At 44.3% G+C, this 22874-nt stretch overlaps 1 protein-coding gene across 4 annotated transcripts; it reads left to right on the top strand.

Annotated features, from left to right (window-relative positions):
• Positions 1–1528: 1528 nt before the first annotated feature.
• Positions 1529–21946, top strand: chd4b (chromodomain helicase DNA binding protein 4b). Of its 4 annotated transcripts, none has more exons than XM_070965825.1 (40): positions 1529–1966; positions 2272–2481; positions 2926–3050; positions 3929–4183; positions 4294–4409; positions 4531–4630; positions 4750–4954; positions 5149–5270; positions 5390–5513; positions 5710–5882; positions 6426–6671; positions 6927–7130; positions 7264–7475; positions 8745–8876; positions 8967–9066; positions 9274–9465; positions 9986–10186; positions 10495–10632; positions 10817–10938; positions 11047–11220; positions 11361–11502; positions 11639–11888; positions 12006–12130; positions 12221–12313; positions 12418–12559; positions 13543–13712; positions 13951–14125; positions 15325–15411; positions 16317–16408; positions 16535–16668; positions 16929–17073; positions 17174–17330; positions 17735–17820; positions 17945–18203; positions 18278–18334; positions 18521–18691; positions 18778–18886; positions 19294–19426; positions 19543–19738; positions 20663–21946. In XM_070965825.1, exons 2-40 carry the CDS (start codon positions 2418–2420, stop codon positions 20863–20865), a joined length of 5931 nt encoding a protein of 1976 aa, XP_070821926.1. In that variant the 5' UTR covers positions 1529–1966; positions 2272–2417; the 3' UTR covers positions 20866–21946. The 4 variants fall into 4 exon arrangements, with proteins under 4 accessions (XP_070821926.1, XP_070821924.1, XP_070821925.1 ...); XM_070965823.1 differs by having other exon boundaries at positions 13951–14137; XM_070965824.1 differs by having other exon boundaries at positions 13948–14125.
• Positions 21947–22874: the final 928 nt, after the last annotated feature.

Genomic DNA, 22874 nt, shown 5'->3' with positions numbered 1-22874 from the left:
TACTTGATTTTGACAATTCTACTACATTTAACAAAAAACAAACAAACAACTTTCTCATTTAACAGTTTTGATGTGTCTCTTGCGCGCAGCAGCTCATGTCTTATTTACTGCATTACAAACTCAACTTGAAGGCAACATTTTGCATTCCACAATCAGACCAACACCCTGGTGTGATGTACATCTGACGTCACTCATGTGTCTTTGTGCACCTGTTGGCCTTTGTTGCACTTGAAGGACTTGACGATGGATCCCAGTCTTCTTGGTCAATGAGTCATACAACATGTGTTGCCGCCTAGCTGTAATAACACCATTGTGACAGAGGGCCTCAGCCTGCGTCAGGGATGCTGAGCTGGGTTGTAAGCATCATTATTGAACACACTTGAACCTGATTCAGTGTGAGAAAGAAGCGCAGCTCAGGGAGGGGCGTATCAATAAGTCTGTATTCAGAATAATCAGACTCACATGTGGCTTTCAAGTGCAGCTTCTGAGCTCTTGTTTCAGCTTGTTGCACATTCAAGTGCGTTTACTTTGAAACAGTGGTATGAACAAAACAGACCCTGCTGAGCCAAAATGACCATTTAGCCTGCTTTTATTTTTAAAAGATTTAAAAAAAAAAAAACATCATAAAGCTACAATGTGCTCCAGCACCACGACTAAGTGTAGAACAGTGCAGCTGAAATAAGCAGGTAATGGATGGTTTAGTTAATTTATTTGACATTTCTCTCTTGTGAGCAGCATAAAGGCCATCTGCAGTTGATGTGTCGCCTCTGCTCAGATCCTTGAATGGCACATTTTGGCAGTTCTCATACCACTGAAAAACCTAACTTTCACGTTTGACAGTATTTATTTACTGCATTCCAAACTGAACATGAAGGCAACATTTTGCATGTTTGATGGATCCATTTATTCACCTTTGACCTGCATGCCATAACATCAGACCGATATATCGGCATGATGTACACTTGCCATCACTTGTGTGTCTTTGGACACCTGTTGGCCTTTGTTGCACTGGAAGGGCCAAATGTCAACAGTCAGATTTCAGTCTTCTTGGTTGCTCAGGCAGATGTGGTGCAGTCTGGCTGTAACAACACCACTGTGACAGGAGGCCTCAGCCTCCATCAGGGATGCTGAGCAGGGCTGTAGGCATCATCAAAGTATTTGACACACATCCAGTTCTGTTTGCCACCAAGCTCAGCAGGCATGTTTGGCCTGCACACAGCACATGTAAGCCTGCAGTCTACCTGTGTGTGGATTGAACCAAAGTCTTTGACTTCTTGGCATAGTCATGCTCACTCCCAGGTGGATGCTCAGTGAGTATTATGGTCTGTCACCAGTGGACTTGAGCTCCCTTGGAGACCATGTGACTAGTATTTTTTCTTTCTTGTCTTTTTAGGAGTTGTATATTATGGGATGTATGCTGCTCCTGCTGGAGTATTATGGTCTGCCATGGAGCGCAGGGAGGGGGTGTCACCATGACAACGGGGTTGCTAAGGGGGCTGGGACTTCTAGTGGAAAGGGGAAGGAGTGTGCATGCAATGAGCCTGGTGCATGCATGTCTAGTAGGCTAGTGGTAGTGTACGTGCGTACGTGCGTGCGCTCGCGCGCGTGGTTGGAGGGGGGTGGGGGCAGGCTGAGTATTATGGTCTGTCCGTTGCGAGGTAACTATGCAGAGTCCTGTGTGAGTGTGGGAGGGGGGATTATTATGGGATGTCTGCCCCCTTTGTGTGTTTGTGAGGATGTTAGCTAAGCTCTGCCTGTAAGGTTGGGGGAGAGAGAAGAGGGGGACGGAGCAACGTGTTTTGGGTCATTTGACGGCTCATTTTTTTAATTTCGCTGATCATTGGTTCAGCCTGCCTTAATGAATGAACACTAAATGACAACAACTGCCGCACTAACAGCCCGACTTGTATTAATTCTTGCACCGAGAGAGAGCACACCTCGACCCGGGACTATTACACACACTACAGTAAGTTTATAATGCGTGAAGGTAAGGTTTCCATGCTTAAACTTTTCTTAGGTGTATTGTTTTAACTCGACAGCGAATTTGCCGCTCATACTTGAAATAATGATGGATGCCACACTTAACTTCATTGACTCCTGTGTAGAAAAATACCTGCAAATCAACAACAGATAATGTCAAAGCGTTCATAATCTAGTTATCCAACTTGTTTGAACACGCAGGTGGTCAATTGGATGCAATGTAAATAACAAGGAATAAGCAAGGGGTAGCTACCAACCAAATGCCATTTATTATTATTTATTTTTTTCCAGCACCCACCGCCCCCTCCCTTCCTGGACACCCCCGGTCCATTCTCCAACAGTCCCACGTCATTTTCCCTCCTCCCTCGCCGACCGAGGAGCAAGGTTTAGGGGGGATTAATTCGACCAGCAAGAAATAAAATTAAAACGCTGGGAAAATGTCGGGCAGTGAGGATGAGAGGGAAGACTTTGGAGCCGCGGACGAGCACTCACTTCTTCACGGTAAGCTCGCCTTTTTTTCCTCTGAAGAAGGTCCATCTCTGTCACTTGAGCTCGCCGAGGCTAACGATAGCTTAAGCTAGCCAGGAGTAGTCGGCTCGGGCCGTCCGTCACTCGCCGTGAGAGATTAGCTCAGTTAGCTAACTTGTCGAGCAAGTGTTGATAGTTTCGTCGTTCATTTTATAGCCCCTCGTATTCCCCAAATATCACGTGTGTGATCCTGAGTGCGGGCATGAACTGTCAAAGTTTCAAAGACAGAGAACCGACAAGTTTCAACCTGTGCTGTTGTGGCATTCACGGTGCGTGTGTGTGTGCGGGCGTGCACGGACATTTGCCAAGTCGTGCCAGCACGCGGTTTGCTCTTTCCCCCCCCCTCTGGCCTGCAGCAGTGCCTCCTGTCCGCGTGTACACTGTCCTCTCTGACTAATTAAAGCACGTCACCCGCAGGTGAGGAAGAGCCGGAGGATGCTGTGTCTGACGTAGACGAGGTACCCAAGTCGAAGAAGAAGAAGAAAGCCAAGAAGAGCAGCCGAGAGAGCAGGAGCAGCAAGAGGCAGAGACCCATCAGAGAGGTTAGTTTGCTGTTTTTTCCCAAACTTTTCATCTTAAAATTGGATTGTTATGGCTGTCGCAGGAAACCCCATGGAATTAGATTTTTGTCAGATTTGACCTGCTAAGTAAAACAATTCTGCAACTGTCAACTCACCACTTGGGGTCACAGCTGGGGGAGTTTATTGGCTGCCTAATGGTGCACACTAAACCAATTACAAGGGACCCCTGTGAGTCATTGGGCTCAGTTTAGGATCCACAGATACACAGGACTTTCACAAAACATCACAAAGCGATCTTTTTTTTTGCAGCCATGTATTGAACTAATACACCAGTTCACAGTGAAGCAAAACAGCTGTGAAAAAGATCCGTTCATCATTATGTCTGGGGGTGCATACCTCGTGTACTTCCCCCAAAACCAAGATGGCACATTCACAATGCTCATTTGTCAGACAGGCACACAGTCCAAAGCCCAAAGATAGTAAGTTTGCTCTGATATGATATGGTGCTGCAATCATAAGTCGATCAACAGAAAATGAATCAACTGTTTTATTCAATTCAACATTTTTTGAGGATAAATACTCCCGTTTCCCCTGTTGGTGACAGTACGGCTTGACATTTTTGCTTTAACAATGATTAAAAACATGACTTGATGATAAAAATTGTTATCAGCTAATTCCTGTCAATCGACCAGTAGATTAAGGAACTGATTAGAGGTCAGTCATGCACTGACCAATGCAGCTCCGTGGATGACTTAACCATCTCAATAGACGGGTCTAATAATCACTAGGAATCAAATAAAAGGTTTATACTTCAGTTTATAATTTCTGTCAAAAGTGTGTAAGCTCCATTGTCTTCTTGTAATTTTCAAAATGGCTTGCATGCTTGCTCTGTCTTGCAGGAGTTGCCAGTCAGCTCCCCAGAGCACCTGATTGGAGTAGAAGCAGCAGAGAGAGATGCAGACGAGGGAGGTGTGCGGTCAGAGAGTGAAGGAAGCGACTATGCTCCGGGGAGGAAAAAGAAGAAACGCTCCAGCTCTGCCAAAGATAAGAAGAAAGGAGGTGCGGGAGCAGAGAAAGGAGGCACGTCCAGCTCGAAGAGCAAACGCAAAGATCCCGAACCAGAAGACGACGAGGACGATGACGATGATTGCCAGGTAAAGATTCATTCAGACTCACCTGCAGAGTGGATAATTGAATCCTCCAGGGCTAACATAACAAACTAACCTCCTGGCTGATCTTCTCAATGTCTCACCTCCCGGCTCAGCCGAAAAGCTCCACCCAGCTGCTGGAGGCCTGGGGCATGAAAGACATTGACCACGTCTTTACTCAGGAAGACTACAGCTCCCTCACTAACTACAAGGCCTTCAGCCAGTTTGTCAGGTGAGAAAACCCCTTTATGTTTACAGTAGATATTATTATTTTCCTCTTCCAGATCATAAGGAAACACTGTATATATGAAAGTAAAAATAATCACAGTTTCTTGTAACTTTCATGTCCTTAGGCCGTTAATTGCAGCTAAGAACCCCAAAATTGCTGTGTCCAAGATGATGACTTTAATGATGGCTAAGTGGAGAGAATTCAGCACCAACAACCCTCTGAAGGTATTGCAGTTGTGAACAAGGTTGGAAGTCTGACTTATAATGCATGAGTCTTGTCAATCATAATCGCTGTCCTCTTGTGAGTTTGACACTTCCTCACTCTGTGCTGTGTCCCCTTTTAGGGTTGCGCCACTGCCAATGCAGCCCTGGCAGCTGCCAATGTGGCTGCAGCTGTGGAGAGCATGGTGGTGGCAGGGACAGACGGAGGGTCGGAGACAGTTGCTCCTCCTTCACCTGCACCGACTCCTGCCGCTGCGCCTGCACCTGCTGTCCCCCCAGCAGCCCCGGCACCTCCACTCCGCAAGGCCAAGACCAAAGAGGGCAAAGGTAAAGGAGTATAAATGTGGAGCATGATTATTAGGCTTGCTATGATTATGTGTGAGGATCAAGGCAGGTCTGTAAGAACAAAATAGATTTTTTATTATATTATTGTGTTTATTATATGAAAAGCTGCTGCTGAAATATTTCTCTAAATACCTGAACTGTGTCTTGATTCAACTTTAATGTCTGTGTCTCCTCAGGTCCCAACGCGCGCAAAAAGTCGAAGCCCACACCTAAACCTCCACCCAAACCCAAACCCAAGAAGGTGGCTCCACTCAAGATCAAACTAGGGGGCCTTAATAGCAAGAGGAAGCGCTCCTCTGTAAGATACTTTATGCACCACCCCATTTTTCTTTTCCGCAGTTTTGGCTGGCTTTGATCCTTAAATCAGAATATTCATAATGTACTATATTGTACATCGTCTCACTGTTTCACTGTCAGAGTGATGAAGATGAACCAGATGTTGACAGTGATTTTGATGATGGGAGCTTCTCCGTGTCTGATGGCTCCAACCGCAGCAGCCGCCCCAAGAAGAAACCCAAGAGTGCAAAAAAGAAGAAGAAAGGTTGGCGTGGAAATATTACTAAAATAAAGATTGTGTTATCGCTGCACCAGTGCTGGGCAGAGATTTAAAACCAGACTGCAGCTTAATGCAGGAAGTTTTGTTTTGTCGAGTAAGATCAAAGTCAAGGCCAAAGTGAAGGCTATGTACCGGCCTCTGAATCTCATTTCTCTCATTTTCTGTGGACATGTTCTTCCAGTGGAGACGGAGGACGGCGATGGCTATGAGACAGACCACCAGGACTACTGTGAGGTGTGCCAGCAAGGAGGAGAAATCATTCTGTGTGACACCTGTCCCAGAGCTTATCACATGGTCTGTCTGGACCCTGACATGGAGAAAGCACCTGAGGGCAAGTGGAGCTGCCCGCACTGTGTGAGTACCGTGAGCTCACCTCTCAGTGCTGTGAAGGAAGGCCATTATGTCGTGTGTAAGAGAAGACTGGTCCTGATTCTTTGAGAATAAAACAGCTGGCCGAAAATGACACCTGTCTGTAAAATTCTGTTGAAGTGCATCACTGGGAAGTTGTGCTGACGGGCGGGTTGATTGGTTGGGAAATGGACTGGGTTAATAGTGATTTTAACAAATTTTTAATGTTCTCTTTGTCCTCTGCTGCCCCCCCCACCCTTTTACTCATGTTCCTGTCTATCCTCTGCTATTCCCCACCACACGTCTCACCCACCCCCCATCCCCCATTTCCTCTTCTTTTCCCTCCCACTCCCTCCCTCCCTCCACTATGGCTCCACACGCAAACATGCACACGCACGCAATGCCCCCCCCCACTCCTGGCGCTCTTGAAAATCACCCCACACCCCTCCCTTTTTTTCCTTTCATTCCGTTCCGCATACCTTCCCTGCCTGTCTGCCCCCCTCCTCCCCCTCACACACCACCTCCCTCTGTCTGTAATTCTGCCACCAGGAGAAGGAGGGGATCCAGTGGGAGGCCAGAGATGATCTCTCTGAGGCCGACGGGGAGGATGAGGAAGACAGGCGGGATGAAGGGGTGGAAGAAGAAGACGACCACCACATTGAGTTCTGCCGGGTGTGTAAGGATGGAGGGGAGCTGCTTTGCTGTGACACCTGCCCCTCCTCCTACCACATCCACTGCCTCAACCCTCCTCTCCCTGAAATCCCCAATGGAGAATGGATCTGCCCCCGCTGCAAGGTGAGTGGTGTGCACTGGTGCATGTGAGTCTGCGCGTGCATGTGCTCACGTGGGTGTGCGTGGGGATGCAGATCCCATCTTGTGCACACCTACAGTATTTTAGATTAACCATGGCAATGTTTTAGTTTTTATTGTGCTGATTTCTCATGTCCTAAAAAACATTTATTTTATTTCTTTTCTTATTAGTGGCAAATTGCTTCTGTTCCTTAATGAGCATCCTGTCCTAAATTATTTCCTCGCCTTACTTCGTAACAGTGCCCACCGATGAAGGGCAAAGTCCAGAAGGTTTTAACATGGCGATGGGGGGAGCCGCCAGCGCCCACGCCTGTCCCTCGGCCTGCTGACCTCCCTGCTGATGCTCCTGATCCCCCACCGATGGCGGGCCGCAGGGAGAGGGAGTTCTTTGTCAAATGGTGCAATATGTCCTACTGGCACTGCTCCTGGGTGCTGGAGCTACAGGTACCACACGCTTTCTGAAGCTGTATCCACCTGTAGTTCAGAGGATTGATTTTCTGTTCACTTCCCTCACATACGCAAAAGACACACACAAACTCAGTGCTCCTTTCTCCACCTCCCTGCCGCTCCTCCACAGCTGGAGCTGAACTGCCAGGTGATGTTCCGTAACTACCAGAGGAAAACTGACATGGACGAACCTCCACCTGTGGATTTCGGAGGAGAGGGCGATGATGACAAGAGCACTAAGAGGAAGAACAAGGATCCTCTCTTTGTCCACATGGAAGAGGAGTTTTATCGCTATGGAGTCAAAATGGAGTGGCTAATGATCCACCGCATCCTCAACCACAGGTAGGACACATAATCTCATATGAAATGCACAGTTTCCCTATAAAAAAGATTTAAAGATACGTTTAATTTGTGTGGAAACTTCAGACTGAACTTGTGTTTTAGTCGTGAAATTGATGAAAGTTAATATTCTATCTGATGCTTCTGTCTGATGCTTCTGGTGTAATTATTGATTCGGACCTGAATTTTAACAACCATTTAAAGCTGATTACCAAATCAGCCTACTACCACCTGAAAAATATAACCAGAATCAAGGGATGTCTGTCCAAAGAAGACATGGAAAAACTGCTTCATGCATTCATTTTCTGTAGGTTGGACTATTGCAATGGAGTCTTTACTGGCCTAAACAAAATATCAATTAGGCAACTACAGCTGATCCAAAATGCTGCTGCACGAGTCCTTACAATCACCAGAAAAATGGACCGTATCACACCAGTACTCAGATCACTACACTGGCTTCCTGTGAGTCAAAGAATAGACTTAAAAATCTTACTGTTGGTCTACAAATCATTAAATGGTCAGAGACCAAAATATATTCTAGATTTATCAGCTCCATATGAAGTATCCAGACCCCTCAGGTCATCAGGACAGGTCTACTGTGTGTTCCCAGAATGATAACCAAACAAAGTGAAGCAGCTTTCAGTTATTATGCTCCTCACCTGTGGAACATTCTCCCTGCACACCTGAGGTCTGCACCAAGTGTCAGCTCATTTAAATCAGGGTTGAAAACATTTTTATTTGCTACAGCTTTTACTTAAAGTAAATGTATTTGCTCAATGATTTTAATCATTTTCAATGCTAAATTATTGTCTTTTACTGGCTTCTGTTTTTAATTTTCCTTTAATTGTATTTTATTTTTATTTTTCTATTCTCTTCTACTCTCTTTCTTTCTTTGAAATGTGTGATTTTGATATATTTTTATGCTTCTGTAAAGCACTTTGAATTGCCTAGTGTATGAATTGTGCTATACAGATAAATTTGCCTTGCCTTGCCTTGATGTTGAAGCACATTGCTGTAGTTACTGGTTTTACGATTTTATGCTTCATTGCTAATAACTCATGGAAATGAGAAATAGTACAAAAAGTGAAGCTACAAAATCTATCAACATTGCAGTATAATTGAACTCCATAAGGAAGACTAATAAAAGCATCATATTGACCAAGACAATTACTTGTATGAAGACAAAAATGCATGTTTAAGACTTACTCTGGCAACAGCAGTAGTGCTTTATCTTAACTCCATGTTTCCTTCATATTTACTTTTCCACGTTAGTGTTGATAAAAAGAACAACGTGCATTACTTGATCAAATGGAGAGATCTGCCCTATGACCAGTCAACCTGGGAGAGCGAAGACATGGACATCCCAGAGTTTGACACCTACAAACAGACATACTGGAATCACAGGTGTGCAGAGATTTACATGATGTCAGATAATTCGTCTTCTTCATGGTGTACGCAAAAGCATTTTAAAGTATGCTTTTCTTGTTTTCAAAGAGAATTGATGGTGGGTGAGGAGGGCAGGCCTGGGAAGAAGCTGAAGAAGGCAGTCAAAGTCAAGAAGGCAGAGCGACCACCTGCTAATCCAGTTGTAGATGTAAGTATTTTGAAACTTTGTACCAAAAAAAACCAACACAGCCTTCATGTGAAGCTGATTTTTCCATAAATCATTTTTGCAACAGTCAAATGGATTATTAATAATAAAATGAAGCATTGCTGTCAAGCCCAGTCCCTTGGCAGAATAAAAGTGGCCTGAATTAGGACAGATGTGGGATTGATATTCTCCTTGGTTTCTTGCTTCCAGCCCACCATCAAGTTTGATCGGCAGCCCGACTATCTGGACAGCACAGGAGGCACTCTGCATCCCTACCAGCTGGAGGGGTTGAACTGGCTGAGGTTTTCTTGGGCTCAGGCCACAGACACAATCCTGGCTGATGAAATGGGTTTAGGCAAGACTGTGCAGACTGCTGTCTTCCTCTACTCATTGTACAAGGAGGTAAGAACAGTGTATATGATTGCTTTTCTTAGTTACTTACTTCTGTGTAATTCTTAAGGCAAAAGCTTAATTTAAGCCTATTTATGCTAAATTGTAAAACATAAAATGAAATACAATGTATTTCCTGCAAGTTCCTGTCCCTGTTTCGTCCAGTCTGCCCTCCCCTGTCAGTCAGTGTTAGTGCGTTGGGTTTCAGACATGTGACACACAGTAACTCTGTCCATTAAAGGGGATGAATTCCAAGTAAGGAACTCTATCCTAAAGGCAGGGCAAGACAGATGCAGCTGTTTACATATTTTGTAGTTTATCTAATAAACTGCTGCTGTGGTTCAGGAGGTAGCCTGGGTCGCCTGCTGATCACAGGGTTGGCCGTTCGATCCACAAGGCAAGAACCCCAAATTGTCCCCGATGGAAAGGCCAGCACCTGTAAAGCTCTTTAGATAGAAGTGCTATCTATATATAATGCATCTATATATAATGTCTTTACATGTTCATGCTGACTTTGTCGTCCTTTTTATAGGGTCACTCCAAAGGTCCCTTCCTGGTTAGTGCTCCCCTGTCCACCATCATTAACTGGGAAAGAGAGTTTGAGATGTGGGCCCCTGACATGTACGTGGTGACCTACGTAGGGGACAAAGACAGCAGGGCTGTCATCAGAGAAAACGAGTTCTCCTTTGAGGGAAATGCCATCCGAGGTGGGAAAAAAGCATCCAAGATGAAGGTAAGGACAAAGCAGCAGAAAGGATGACATCTAAAGAGACCATGGAAGAGAGTGAAGAAGGAGGTTGAATTGGTGCCCTGCATAATAACACTTGCTGTCCTGGGCTGTATTAATAGCTGCAGTGGTAGGAATTTACATAACAAAAATGCAAACGCTGCCAAATTCTACAAACTTTGAACAAGAAGTTTTGGTTTGTGGCACCATATATTACCAGTGGAAACAGTTGCTTGCAGCCTTAATGATTCTGTGCCTCCTTCTTTCATCGTTTGGCAGCTCAACTGATGTCCTTCTGTCTCTGTTCCTTACAGAAAGACTCACCGGTCAAATTCCACGTCCTGCTGACATCCTATGAGTTGATTACCATTGATCAGGCTGTGCTGGGCTCCATTGAGTGGGCCTGTCTGGTTGTGGACGAGGCTCACAGACTCAAAAACAACCAGTCCAAGGTGAAAACAGAATACTTTTTACAAGCAGTTGTTTGTCCGGTAATTCTGATCAAAAATGAGTTTGTGGATGAATAACTGCTGTGTTGCACATGATAATGCTAACTGCTGCTTCTTGCTGTGTTTTTATTTCTCTTATTATTAAGCCCAGTGCCCAAAATGCAATGTTTTTCTCATCCTTTCTTAGTTCTTCCGAGTGCTGAACAACTACCCGTTGCAACACAAGCTGCTGCTAACTGGCACTCCTCTTCAGAACAACCTGGAGGAGCTTTTCCACTTGCTGAACTTCCTGACGCCAGAGAGATTCAAGTGAGCAGCCCCACATGTGGCCATAGTATATGTGGCTGTATTGCAGATGCAAAGAAAACACCAACCTTGACCCTGTGTTTATGTATTTCTTTTTCTTTTTCTCTTCAGCAACCTGGAAGGGTTTCTGGAGGAGTTTGCGGACATTGCCAAAGAAGACCAGATCAAGAAGCTCCATGACATGCTGGGACCACACATGCTCAGGAGGCTGAAGGCTGATGTTTTCAAACACATGCCTTCAAAGACCGAGCTCATTGTTAGAGTGGAGCTCAGCCCCATGCAGAAGTAAGCTAAGAGACGATGTGTGGCGAAAGCAGGCTACATACGGTATTCTGAGCAATGCAGTGTAGAAAGTCTGACTTCTGAACACTTATATAGTATATTTTTCTTTGTCTGATCTCTCTTTTATCTCTGTTTCAACCCAGGAAATACTACAAGTTCATCCTGACACGTAACTTTGAGGCCCTGAACACTCGAGGAGGAGGAAACCAAGTCTCTCTGCTCAATGTGGTGATGGACCTGAAAAAGTGCTGCAATCACCCCTACCTCTTTCCTGCAGCAGCCACAGTAGGGTTCAAGTCTTTTTACACAATTCAACTCTAAAGTTTCATGTTGTGAGGTGCATGTTGTGTCGTAGCTCTTAACGATGTCTGTGTATTGAAACAATCAGTCAGTTTATTCAGATTTCTTTCCTGGATTGTAGGAGGCCCCGAAACTTCCAAATGGCATGTATGAGGGCAATGCTCTGACCAAGTCTTCAGGAAAACTGATGCTGCTCCAGAAGATGATGAAGAAGCTGAAGGAGGGGGGCCACAGGGTTCTGGTCTTCTCCCAGATGACCAAAATGCTGGACCTGCTGGAGGACTTCCTGGAGAATGAAGGCTACAAATATGAGAGAATTGATGGAGGAGTCACTGGCAACTTGAGACAGGAAGCTATCGACCGCTTTAATGGTGAGACATATACGTACATATACTGTTTATTTTTCTTAAAACAGCTGCTGTGGTGTGCTATCAGTGCTCTAACTTTCCTTCTCTCTATGCCTCTTTTTCTGTCATTCATCTGAACAGCTCCTGGTGCGCCTCAGTTTGCTTTCCTCCTCTCTACCAGAGCTGGTGGTTTGGGCATCAATCTGGCCTCTGCCGACACCGTCATCATCTACGACTCGGACTGGAACCCCCACAACGACATCCAGGTTTGCAAACCCCCAGCCATAACCAAGCATCCACGTCAGCATGTTTGTTTGTGTGGATGATTTGGTGATCATGTTGTTTGTGCTCTATAGGCTTTCAGCAGAGCTCACCGTATTGGCCAGAACAGGAAAGTGATGATTTATCGCTTTGTTACCAAAGCCTCAGTGGAGGAGAGGATCACTCAGGTCTGCTGAGCAGAACACTGCAGGAACTTACACGTCAACCGTGTCAGGATGTTGTGGTCACCTGCTCACTGCTTGTTTGCCTTTCACCTTCTTCCCTCTACCAGGTGGCGAAGAAGAAGATGATGCTCACCCATCTTGTGGTGAGACCCGGTCTCGGCTCCAAGACAGGCTCCATGTCCAAACAGGAGCTCGATGACATCCTCAAGTTTGGAACTGAAGAGCTGTTCAAGGATGAAGTCGGAGAAGGTGAGTCGACTTTAACCCGCTGCCAGATTAATCTATTGTCAATCATTTACTTTATCTGGATTTTACTATAAACATTTGTCAAACATTAAAAAGGCAGCTAGATGATTTTAGAGTGTTGTAAAAACAAGAACAACAACAATTTTTACCGCTGCTAAATGATTAACACTGCTGCTCTTTAAATAATAAATACAATAGATACACAATAATTTTGCAATCTTAAGCATCTGTCTATCTACTTGAAGCAGCCAGAGTTGGGCTGAGCGAGAATTATAAATGAAGCACAACCCCCCCCCCCACACACACACACACATTGCCACTGTTTAGCAGTCTGTTATTACTTATTGTTTGTTTGAAAGTGCTGCAGGAAGCCATGAAGGCCTCGGTACTTACCTATTTGAGTGAAGTTCAGTGAAGATGTAGAGATGACAGGGAACTGTTCAAAGGTTCCCCACTCCTCTTTATCAAATTACCATCTTTGTTTTTATGGAAAGTCTGTTATTTAGCAGTCTGTTTAGTCTGTTATCCTCTATCATGGAGTCTGCCAGGTTGCACCACCATATTTCTACAGTAGCCCAGAATGGACAAACCAAACACTGGCCTTTTGTGTTTTTCTTGAGTTCTATGGCCACTGTAGGTTCTCCTACATGCTGGGAAAGGGAGGGGTATTCAGTTATTTGCAATCTATAACCTCACCCAAGATGCCACTAAATCCTGCACACTGGTCCTTTATGGACCACTAAACGCTGTTATCCAAAAATATTAAATCCTACACTGTGCCAACTCACTCACACACACAGGAAGTGATGAGTTCGCCATTCCCATTAGGCACATCAATAATATCCACCAATTGGAGATAGAGACTGAAAATGGGGAGAGACTGAGGTGGAAAGATCACTCTACTACTGGGATGCTTGATGGCTGATCTGACAGATGTTTCAGGGAATAACTGTAGCCCCTTTTTGTTTGACTTCTTCTGCTTTCAGGGGACAACAAGGAGGATGACAGCAGTGTGATCCACTACGATGACCAAGCAATTGACCGTTTGCTAGACAGGAACCAGGATGCCACAGACGACACTGAGCTCCAGAGCATGAACGAGTACCTCAGCTCCTTTAAAGTAGCCCAGTATGTGGTCAAAGATGAAGACGATGAGGTATGATTGCCTACAGCATGAGTCTGTATGAATGTTTGACTCAATACAAGTTAATTGTGTTGGTTCAGCTTTTTGACACCTTGGCAGGGGCTGTCTGTCGAAAAGGTCCTTTTTTCAATCTTTGATGCAGCTTCAAACACTGACAGCTTTGGACTAGATGTAACATTGTTATTCAACTTTAACGAGACCATTTTTCTGTTCATTCTCATAATAATAACTCTGCTCTTTCGTTGAGGAGGAGGAGGTGGAAAGGGAGGTGATCAAGCAGGAGGAAAGTGTTGATCCTGATTACTGGGAGAAGCTGCTCCGTCACCATTATGAGCAGCAGCAGGAGGATCTCGCCCGAAATCTGGGCAAAGGCAAAAGAACTCGAAAGCCAGTCAACTACAATGACGGCTCCCAGGAGGACCGAGGTATTAGACAGGGTACAGAACAATATATAATGCAACCTCTTCTTGTGCTGTGCAGTGGTGTTGGCGGACTTGTGTTTGTGTGGTGTTGGTGTAATGTAGGAGAGCTAGTGAGTGCATGGCATGAAGTTTTTGTTTTGTGGCTTGAGATTGGGTGTACAAACATGTTAGTTGTGTGCTGTGCTTGACGCATGTTTAAAATGATCAACAAGGAGCTGGAGCAGATTTTGCAGTATAGAAAGGAAGTCGGCATCAGACCTGCAGTAGGTACAGGGTTTGCTGATTCACTTGGGAGTGTTTATCTTAAATGTGTGTGAAGCAGAGACTTAAAAAAAAAAAACCATAATGCCGGGACTCCTTTCCAAGCCCAAAGCAGCCAGCCATTGCATTTGTAATGAATGTAGCCTTTGGGCTCTTAACAAAGCTTTGCTCAAATCTCCTTTAAGTTCAGATTTGTAAAGATTCAGCAATATTTCACAAATATTTGCAGTACTGCTGCATGTTTATATTTGCTCTAAAAGTCAAACAATAAAGCCTCGGCATGTTAAACTTTACTGATGAAAACCCAGAATGAAATAGAACAATACTAAACATTCCCCCTCATCAGCCCCTTTGGCCCACTTTATACAGACTCATTACAGCCAAGTGAAGGCAGGATAACAAAGACAGCAGCAGTAGACAGTTAAAAGATATTTCTATCTTAAAATATATACATGCAAAAAAATCAAACAGATTCTTCGTCACTGTGTGTTATGTGTGTTATGTTCAATGTTGTACCTTGTGATTTTTTTTTTTTTTCATGCTGTGTGTTATTTGTAATTGGGCAGAGAACCCATGCAAGCCAGAAGTCACTGTGGTTCAGACCAAAGGAGACAAACAACAGTCAGAATTGAATTCATATATGTTGAGAAGAAGTTCTGCCTTTATATGTGTTTTGTTGTAGTTCAGTTCAGTCTCAGCACACCAGTTATGCTGGATTTAAATGATAAAACTGTTCCCTTGTTGATTTGGGATTATTTGGAAAAAATGTCGTTCTGAAGCAGTGGCTCCCCCTCCTGGCTAAAAGTCTGGCTGGCATGAATTTAATGAGGCTGCAGCCCCACGAGGAGTTTGGATGCACTTTATCTCCTCTCCCAGTAAGATTCTATCCAGGTAATGAAGAGTTTTCTCCCCCCTCCCCCCTCTGTCTGTGCTCCCTTTAGACTGGCAGGAGGATCAATCTGATAACCAATCGGACTACTCGGTGGCCTCGGAGGAGGGCGACGAGGACTTTGATGAGCGAAGTGAAGGTAAGGCCTGCAGTTTTCATCGCTGCTGTTAAGAGAGGAGGTACTTGTGTGTGTGCCAGTGGTAAGATAGACTGTGAATACACCCGCTCTTAGCGTATGAGAAGATGTACATGATCCATTAAGATTTGGTCCCAACAAAGCTTGAGACACGGCTGTCCACCTTCCTGTTAATAAGGGATCTCCCCTGTTTGAGACACAGTTGTTTCGTCCACTAACATCCTTCCAACCACCTCTGCAGATGACTGTTCACATTAAGAGGACAGCCATGAAACCCTGATCGACAACCTCAGCAGCTCATGAAACCGCAGTTGTTACTGCATCACCTGCATTAAGCGTACAGGGACGAGAAAAAGGAGGAAAAGAGAAGGAAAAAGGCAAAGAATCAGGAAAAGAACAGTAAAATCAAAGTTGTCTCGCTTGCAGCAGTGTCTGCTTACACTCGAAAGAGATAGCTGTAGATGAAGTTGTGAAATGCACTTTGTTTTGCATATTTGCACATTTGTTTCAGGATTGTTTTAGAACAGATTATTTTCTTTCCATATTCTGCACTTCCTTTCTAAGCACATAACAATGTATGTATTTTGGTTTTACTTAATTATGGCTCTCTTACTTCAGTTTCATTAAATATTTTGTGCCACAACACTGCTTTCAGTTGTTAATGTTTTGAAAGCTTCATGCTTCAAGGAGAATCATTTAGTGTAGAAGTGCTGACAGGTTGTGAGGAGGGACAGCTTCAGGATCAGAGTGTGCTGTGATGAACTGTAAGTGGAACATCTTCACAGAGCGACTTTAGGATGTTAAGAGCACACACGACAATGCATCATTGGCTTTTTTACTTTTGATTTCCATTCAGTGAAACTGCCTTGAATGAGTCTCAGACTTAATTGTGTGCATTTCATTTTTAGCGAATGCCCGCAGACCAAATCGTAAGGGGCTGAGGAACGATCGGGACAAACCTCTGCCTCCGCTGTTGGCCAGAGTGGGCGGGAACATCGAGGTGAGATCCTACAGATGACAAATGAGTGACCGGGTTTATTGAATATCATCACCGTACTTTATTATTTCTCTAAAGCACTTAATTTGCAAACATCTTGACTTTTTTTTTTTTTGTTTTACCTGTCAGGTTTTGGGCTTCAATGCACGACAGAGGAAGGCTTTCCTCAATGCAGTGATGCGTTATGGGATGCCTCCCCAGGATGCTTTCACCAACCAGTGGCTGGTCAGGGACCTCCGAGGGAAGTCTGAGAAAGAATTCAAGTGAGTCTCAATGCGACAAATTCAACCTCAATACTTTTTTGGTATTGTAACATTAAATGTGTTTGTGGCACAGAATAATGTGAACTGATTTAAATCTCCCTTTAACACTTCTTAGCATTTGTGAGTCGTTTTGTTTGATTTGCAGTGTGTTTTCTTTGTGTCTTTCTGGGAGATGTGTGCCTGTCTCACTGAGATTATCATGTTTTCCAAATGTGCTTTGGATGACATCCCTCCACCTTCTTCTTCATTCGTGTTCGCAGGGCCTATGTGTCCCTGTTCATGCGTCACCTTTGTGAGCCGGGGGCTGATGGAGCTGAGACCTTTGCGGACGGTGTTCCACGCGAGGGTCTGTCAAGGCAGCACGTGCTCACCCGTATTGGTGTGATGTCACTTATAAGGAAAAAAGTATGATTTACCAGTTAGAAAAGAAACTGTACAAAATGTGTTGAAATAATGTAAGTATTTAATGACTTACGGGCTGATGGGTTCACGTGTTGACTAACAGGTGCAGGAGTTTGAGCATGTGAACGGTCAGTGGTCAATGCCCTGGATGGCGGAGCTGGAGGAGAACAAAAGGGCTGCAGCTTTGGCTGCAGGAGAAGACCCAAAGACTCCATCTACTGGAACCCCTGCAGACACGCAGCCCAACACTCCTGTCCCAGGTACAAACACACACTTCATTTTTTATTTTATTAACTAATCTAAAATTCCCTGTGATTTCCTACAATTTAGAAAATTTACTGGCATGTATTTCCTTTTACTCTGTGCTCTAACCCCAGCACCACATGCTTTGCCTCAACTTTTACCTCAATTAAAAAAATAACTTTAACTTTAAATTTAAATAATTCTAATCATAACCCTGGAAGTTGTGAGCAGTTGCACTGAAGGATAATTTGATATCATTTAATAGTATTTCTCTGACTGCCAGCTGATTCGCTGACCAGAAAAACATGAAACAAGTGATCACAGTCATGGGACACACTTTTTTTTTGCCTTATTTAACAAGACAGAATATAAATCCTGTCTTTGCATGCCTGTTATTGACATGTGTGTTCTGTTTTTTCAGAGGATTTGTCTAAATCGGAGGACAAGGAAGACATGAAGAAGGAGCTTGAGGATGGCAAAGGAGCCAAGAAGGCAGATGATCCGGAGGTAAATTCTGCTTTTATATTCATCCCGTTTTTCTTGTCAATTGGCTACAGTCTTAATGAGTTTTGAGCAGTAACGTTATACCTGACTCAGCAGATATTTTTAATTTGAAACCTCTCTCCCCTAGATTATTGAAATCCCAGATGAGTCTGAAAAATCCCCATGCCTTGAAAAGAAAGAAGGAGAGGTAGACTCCACTATGGCGAAGGAGGAGAAAGAGAAGGAGGCAGGAAGTGGAGATGAAGGGAAGGAGAAGGAGGCTGAAGACGCGAACAAGGAGAAGGAAGAGAAGGACAAGACTTTAGAGTTGGAGAAGGATACTCCTGCTGAGGTCAAGGGTGAAGGTTCGGAGGGCAAGACGGATTCAGAGGAGGACAAGACTAAAGGTGAGGCAGCTGTTCAATCTTTTGTCCTTTTTCTTGTATATTCTGTTCCTCTAACAGTGCTTCTCTTGCTTCAGCTGAGGAGGGAAAAGATGAGAAGATGGACACCAGTTCACCAACAGAGGAGACGAAAGGTGCAGACATGTCCACACTCACACACACTTTGCACTGCACTAAAGTAAACCAGATGGGGATATAAGGCAAAGCTAAATGTCTAAATGTAAACAGACTCGACAGACTTTCAACCGTTGACTTTCTCTTATGTCTACATAATGAGTTTTAGACTTTGTTGCTGACATGTTTCTGTTGTTCACTCACAGAGCAAAAAGAGGAGAAGGACACCGTGAAAATAGACGAATCTGGCAAATTGCAGAACGGAGAGAACACCAAAGAGGGAACAACAGCTGCGTCGGTGGTTAACGTCAGTGAAGAGAAGAAAAAAGCCACCAAGCAGAGGTTTATGTTCAACATCGCTGATGGCGGATTCACAGGTGGACCAAGTCGCACGCAAACACATTTTTCCCTCGCCTTTTTGTCTTTCGTTTGTGTGTTTTGACCTGTCTGTCCTCCTTTCCAGAGCTCCACTCTCTGTGGCAGAATGAAGAGAGGGCAGCCACCGTCACCAAGAAGACCTTTGAGATTTGGCACCGTCGCCATGACTACTGGCTGCTGGCTGGCATCATACAGTATCCTTTCAAACTGGCAATTTCTGAGACGCACAGATCCAGAAAACAGCTGTTTTCCTGTCACGTTAGAGCTGAAATGACTAGTTGATTAATCCATGAGTTGGTTGTCAATGTGTGTGTGTCAGTGTGAGTTTATCATTAGCTGCTCTTATGAAGCACACCAAGGCCATGCTGCATTTTCACCCATTTGTTTCTTCTTGTATGGCAAAAGAAGACAGTTAACTGAAATATTTACGTTTAGGAGTATTTGTAGGGAGCAGCTTTACTTGCTGATATCTTAAAGTGTTATGCATACACAATAATCAGCATTTATTGTCCTTAAAACCTGCTTGAGAAAACACCATATTATAATCCTCAGACCCCCACAAGACAATAATGTTGTTACACTTGACCTCAGCGCCTCTCAGACACGGCTACGCTCGGTGGCAGGATGTGCAGAACGATGTGAGGTTTGCCATCCTCAATGAGCCCTTCAAAGGGGAGATGAGCAGAGGAAACTTCCTGGAGATCAAGAACAAGTTTCTGGCCCGCAGGTTCAAGGTGAACCGACTGTGCTCACTGTTATCTCACCTTTCCCCTCAGCGTGTGTGTTTCTGTCTGTCTGCGTTTATATCATACCTCACTGGTCATGTTGTGTGTCTGTGCTTCCTGTGTAGTTGCTAGAGCAGGCTTTGGTGATCGAGGAGCAGTTGCGCAGGGCGGCTTACCTGAACATGACAGAGGACCCGTCCCACCCCTCCATGGCCCTCAACACTCGCTTCAGTGAGGTGGAGTGTCTCGCCGAGTCCCACCAGCACCTCAGCAAGGAGTCCATGTCTGGAAACAAGCCTGCCAATGCAGTTCTGCATAAAGGTAAAACATAGGGAAGACTAAAAGGGACAAGTATAGCTTCTTATGGACCTGGAAAACATGCAAATTGGTCATACCTTGTTGTCCGGTTGCAGCAGCGTGAGATTTTCACACCCTAACCCTAACTGTATCAGAAAATATCACAGTTTAAATATTTTATAACATTTATATGGAATAATTCATTTGCGTACATAAACAAATGTGTATGGTTTGATCACTGTCAATTTTCATATGACTGTGCAACCTTCCTTTTTTCAAATCTTGGCAGGAGAATAGTTTTAGATATTCTGTGCCGTCATCTCACAGTAATATTCATTTAGCTTGAATTTTAACAGTCAGTCATGACAGTACCAGGAAAAGAGAAAAGGGAGCTATGAACATAAGTATTTGAATTTGTGGGCCCTAATTGTGGCTGCTAACGTAACCGTCAACAAACAGCAGCTTCCGTGTTTGAACAAGGACAACTTCTCATTACCTCTTCAGGAAGTAAACTCTGCAACCACCCGGTACAATCCAAAACACCAACATCTTCACTTTACAATAATATAAAACAGAGAAAAGCAGCAAATCATCACATCTGAGAAGCTGGAACCACCAAATGTTGCTTGGAACATGACAAATGATTAGGCAATTGTCGAAGTAGATGCAGATTAATGAATGCTTTACAGCTTTGTAGACTGCTGTTGTTAGCCTGCTGGCCATGGTAGCTGCTGCAGTTCATGTCTACAGTCCTGTCCACACTATTTCCTGTCCCCTCCTGCTTTTTGCCACTCCACCAGAAATTGGTTGGACTGCATCTTAATGCTAAAATATGATAATATGGAATCCTTAAATTTCACCAGACACAGACTGACTAAAACCCTCAAACAATTCCTCCTTTAGATTGTCGCGGTGGTGCTCATAGCTCATTTACGTGTTGTATACCAGTTCTCAAACAGCTCGAGGAACTCCTGAGCGACATGAAGGCTGACGTCACACGTCTCCCGGCCACCATCGCCAGGATACCCCCTGTCGCTGTGCGGCTGCAAATGTCAGAGAGAAACATCCTCAGCCGACTGGCCAGCCGGGGCCCCGAGGTCACGGCTCAGAACCAATCACAGACCTCACAACAGATGCAGGTGCCGCGCTGACCAGTCACCTCGCACGTTTCACTCTTACTGACTGAGGCCAGCCTTCACCTCACCGCCATGTAGCAGACGTCCTCCCCTTCAACCACCATGTACAGCACAGTCAGGTTAGTCCTCCTTGTTCTGCACCCACAACCCATCTCCGGACTCAGAAGAGCATCAGGTGTGCTGCTGGACTTTGATTTGGAAAGACTGTAGATGTAGGATGGGAGCGAACGGAAGAATCACTTCTTTCTGTGACAGACTAGAGACGAGTCTTTCTCCTCCACTGGGATTCAGATGTAACTCCTGTAACCTGAGCACTGTCGAACTGCGGGAAGCTCCACCGACCTGTCCTGGTCTGTCTTCACAGCAGGGTCAAACGTGTGTTTGTAATTATATGTAACATGAAGCTGAAGAAGCTAGACAGGAGAAGAAGCAGCATGTTTGGAGTATACTGGTGCTTTGTAGTAATTTTTTGGATTATTAAAGAATTCAAGGGATTTTATTGTGCTCATTTTCACCTTTAGAAAATTGTGAAACTTTTTTTTTTTTTTTAAAGTAATTCAACTCTAAATGTCCTCACCTGTATATGTGTGTGTAGAGGGAGAGTGTGTGTGAGTTTCCTGTATGTATGTATGTACGTATGTATGTATGTATAAAATAGGGCATATTAATGTGCACCTCTACTGCAGAATGCCCCTGACAATGAGAAACTGTTACTGTCACTTTTCTATCAGCCAGTCAGATCTGTTACCTCCTCCTGCGTCATTTCACTCCATCCCAAACCTCCACCTCTCTAGTTGGGTGACCTGATCCAGGATCAGCTGTCTGTGCTCACACCCCAGCCAGCACCTAGACATTCCTAACTACGCCACAGATTTGCTCCCTGGAAACTCACCTGTGTTTGCCCGAAATGCAGACATGCAATAGCTCCACAGCTTTTAGGTACATGGGATGGCTCTGAGAATGATAGCAATCTTAAATTAATTTAATTTCTTACTGTCCGTTGTTACGTTGTTTTACTTTATTGAATATTATTACCACCTTGTTGTTTTTATCATTACTGTTTGTTTTTATGGACAACATTAAAAAGTCAGCAGTTTTTCAAGGTTTTTGTCAGTTTTTTTTAAGCAATTCTGAGCTTATGTTTTGTCACGCTTGGGTCATGGCCCTGCGGATGGCAGTGGGAGTAAACGTGCATGCTTGTATCCTGGTTACCATCAGGTTTTTGGAGTATCCTGGTTATATTTTGTGCATGTAAACACCTTATCCTGATTTTGAGAAACCTGGATTTACTACCTGGAGTTATCCGGGTTTCTGAACCATCTCATACCGGCTAAAGTGGAGAGAAATCAAGACTCACCTGCAGACACATGAACAGAAACCTGGATACAGTGATGTTCATGGATACAAGGATCTGAATAACCAGGTTTTTTATGTTCCATGTAAATGCCATATGCCAAATAAAATCAATAACAGGATAAGGCTCAAAACCACCATACTAATGCACACACTCAATTCAACACTTAAATGTATGACCAAGCATGGTGGCGCAGCAGGTAGTGTGCGTGCCTCACATCAAGAAGGTTGCTGGTTCGATCCCCGTGCAAACTTCACACAGAAAGGCCCTGCGCCTTTCTGTGTGAAGTTTGCATATTCTCTAAATTGTCCTTAGGTGTAAGTGTGATTGTCTGTCGTGTGTTGCCCTGCGATCAACTGGCGACTGGTCCAGGTGTACCCTGCCTCTCGCCCGTTGATAGCTGGGATAGGCTCCAGCCCCCCTGCAACCCTGAAAGGGATAGGCGGCATAGAAAATGGATGGATGTATGACCAAATATCTGTTTAACTAATTAAAATCCCGTCAGCCTCAGCTGTACTTTGTTTCATGCAAATAGCAAATGTTAGCATGCTATCACGCAAAACTAAGATGGTGAACATGATAAACGTCATACCTGCTAAACACATTATCAGTGTGAGCATGTTAGCATGCATGTAGTATTCAGCTGAAACCACCACTGTTCATAAGTATT

Source organism: Chaetodon trifascialis, chromosome 7, assembly GCF_039877785.1.
Source record: "Chaetodon trifascialis isolate fChaTrf1 chromosome 7, fChaTrf1.hap1, whole genome shotgun sequence".
Lineage (NCBI taxonomy): Eukaryota > Metazoa > Chordata > Actinopteri > Chaetodontiformes > Chaetodontidae > Chaetodon > Chaetodon trifascialis.
Note: the sequence above shows the minus strand (reverse complement) of the source record. Positions and strands in the feature narration are given on the sequence as shown.

What these genes read in the sequence shown, in the direction of transcription:
- chd4b (XM_070965822.1), top strand. Translation starts at nt 2,418, where the DNA reads ATGTCGGGCAGTGAGGATGAGAGGGAAGACTTTGGAGCCGCGGACGAG. An exon ending in TGTCACTTATAAGGAAAAAA is followed by an intron (nt 17,074 to 17,173) that starts GTATGATTTACC and finishes GTTGACTAACAG; the next exon opens with GTGCAGGAGTTTGAGCATGT. An exon ending in TTCTGGCCCGCAGGTTCAAG is followed by an intron (nt 19,427 to 19,542) that starts GTGAACCGACTG and finishes CTTCCTGTGTAG; the next exon opens with TTGCTAGAGCAGGCTTTGGT.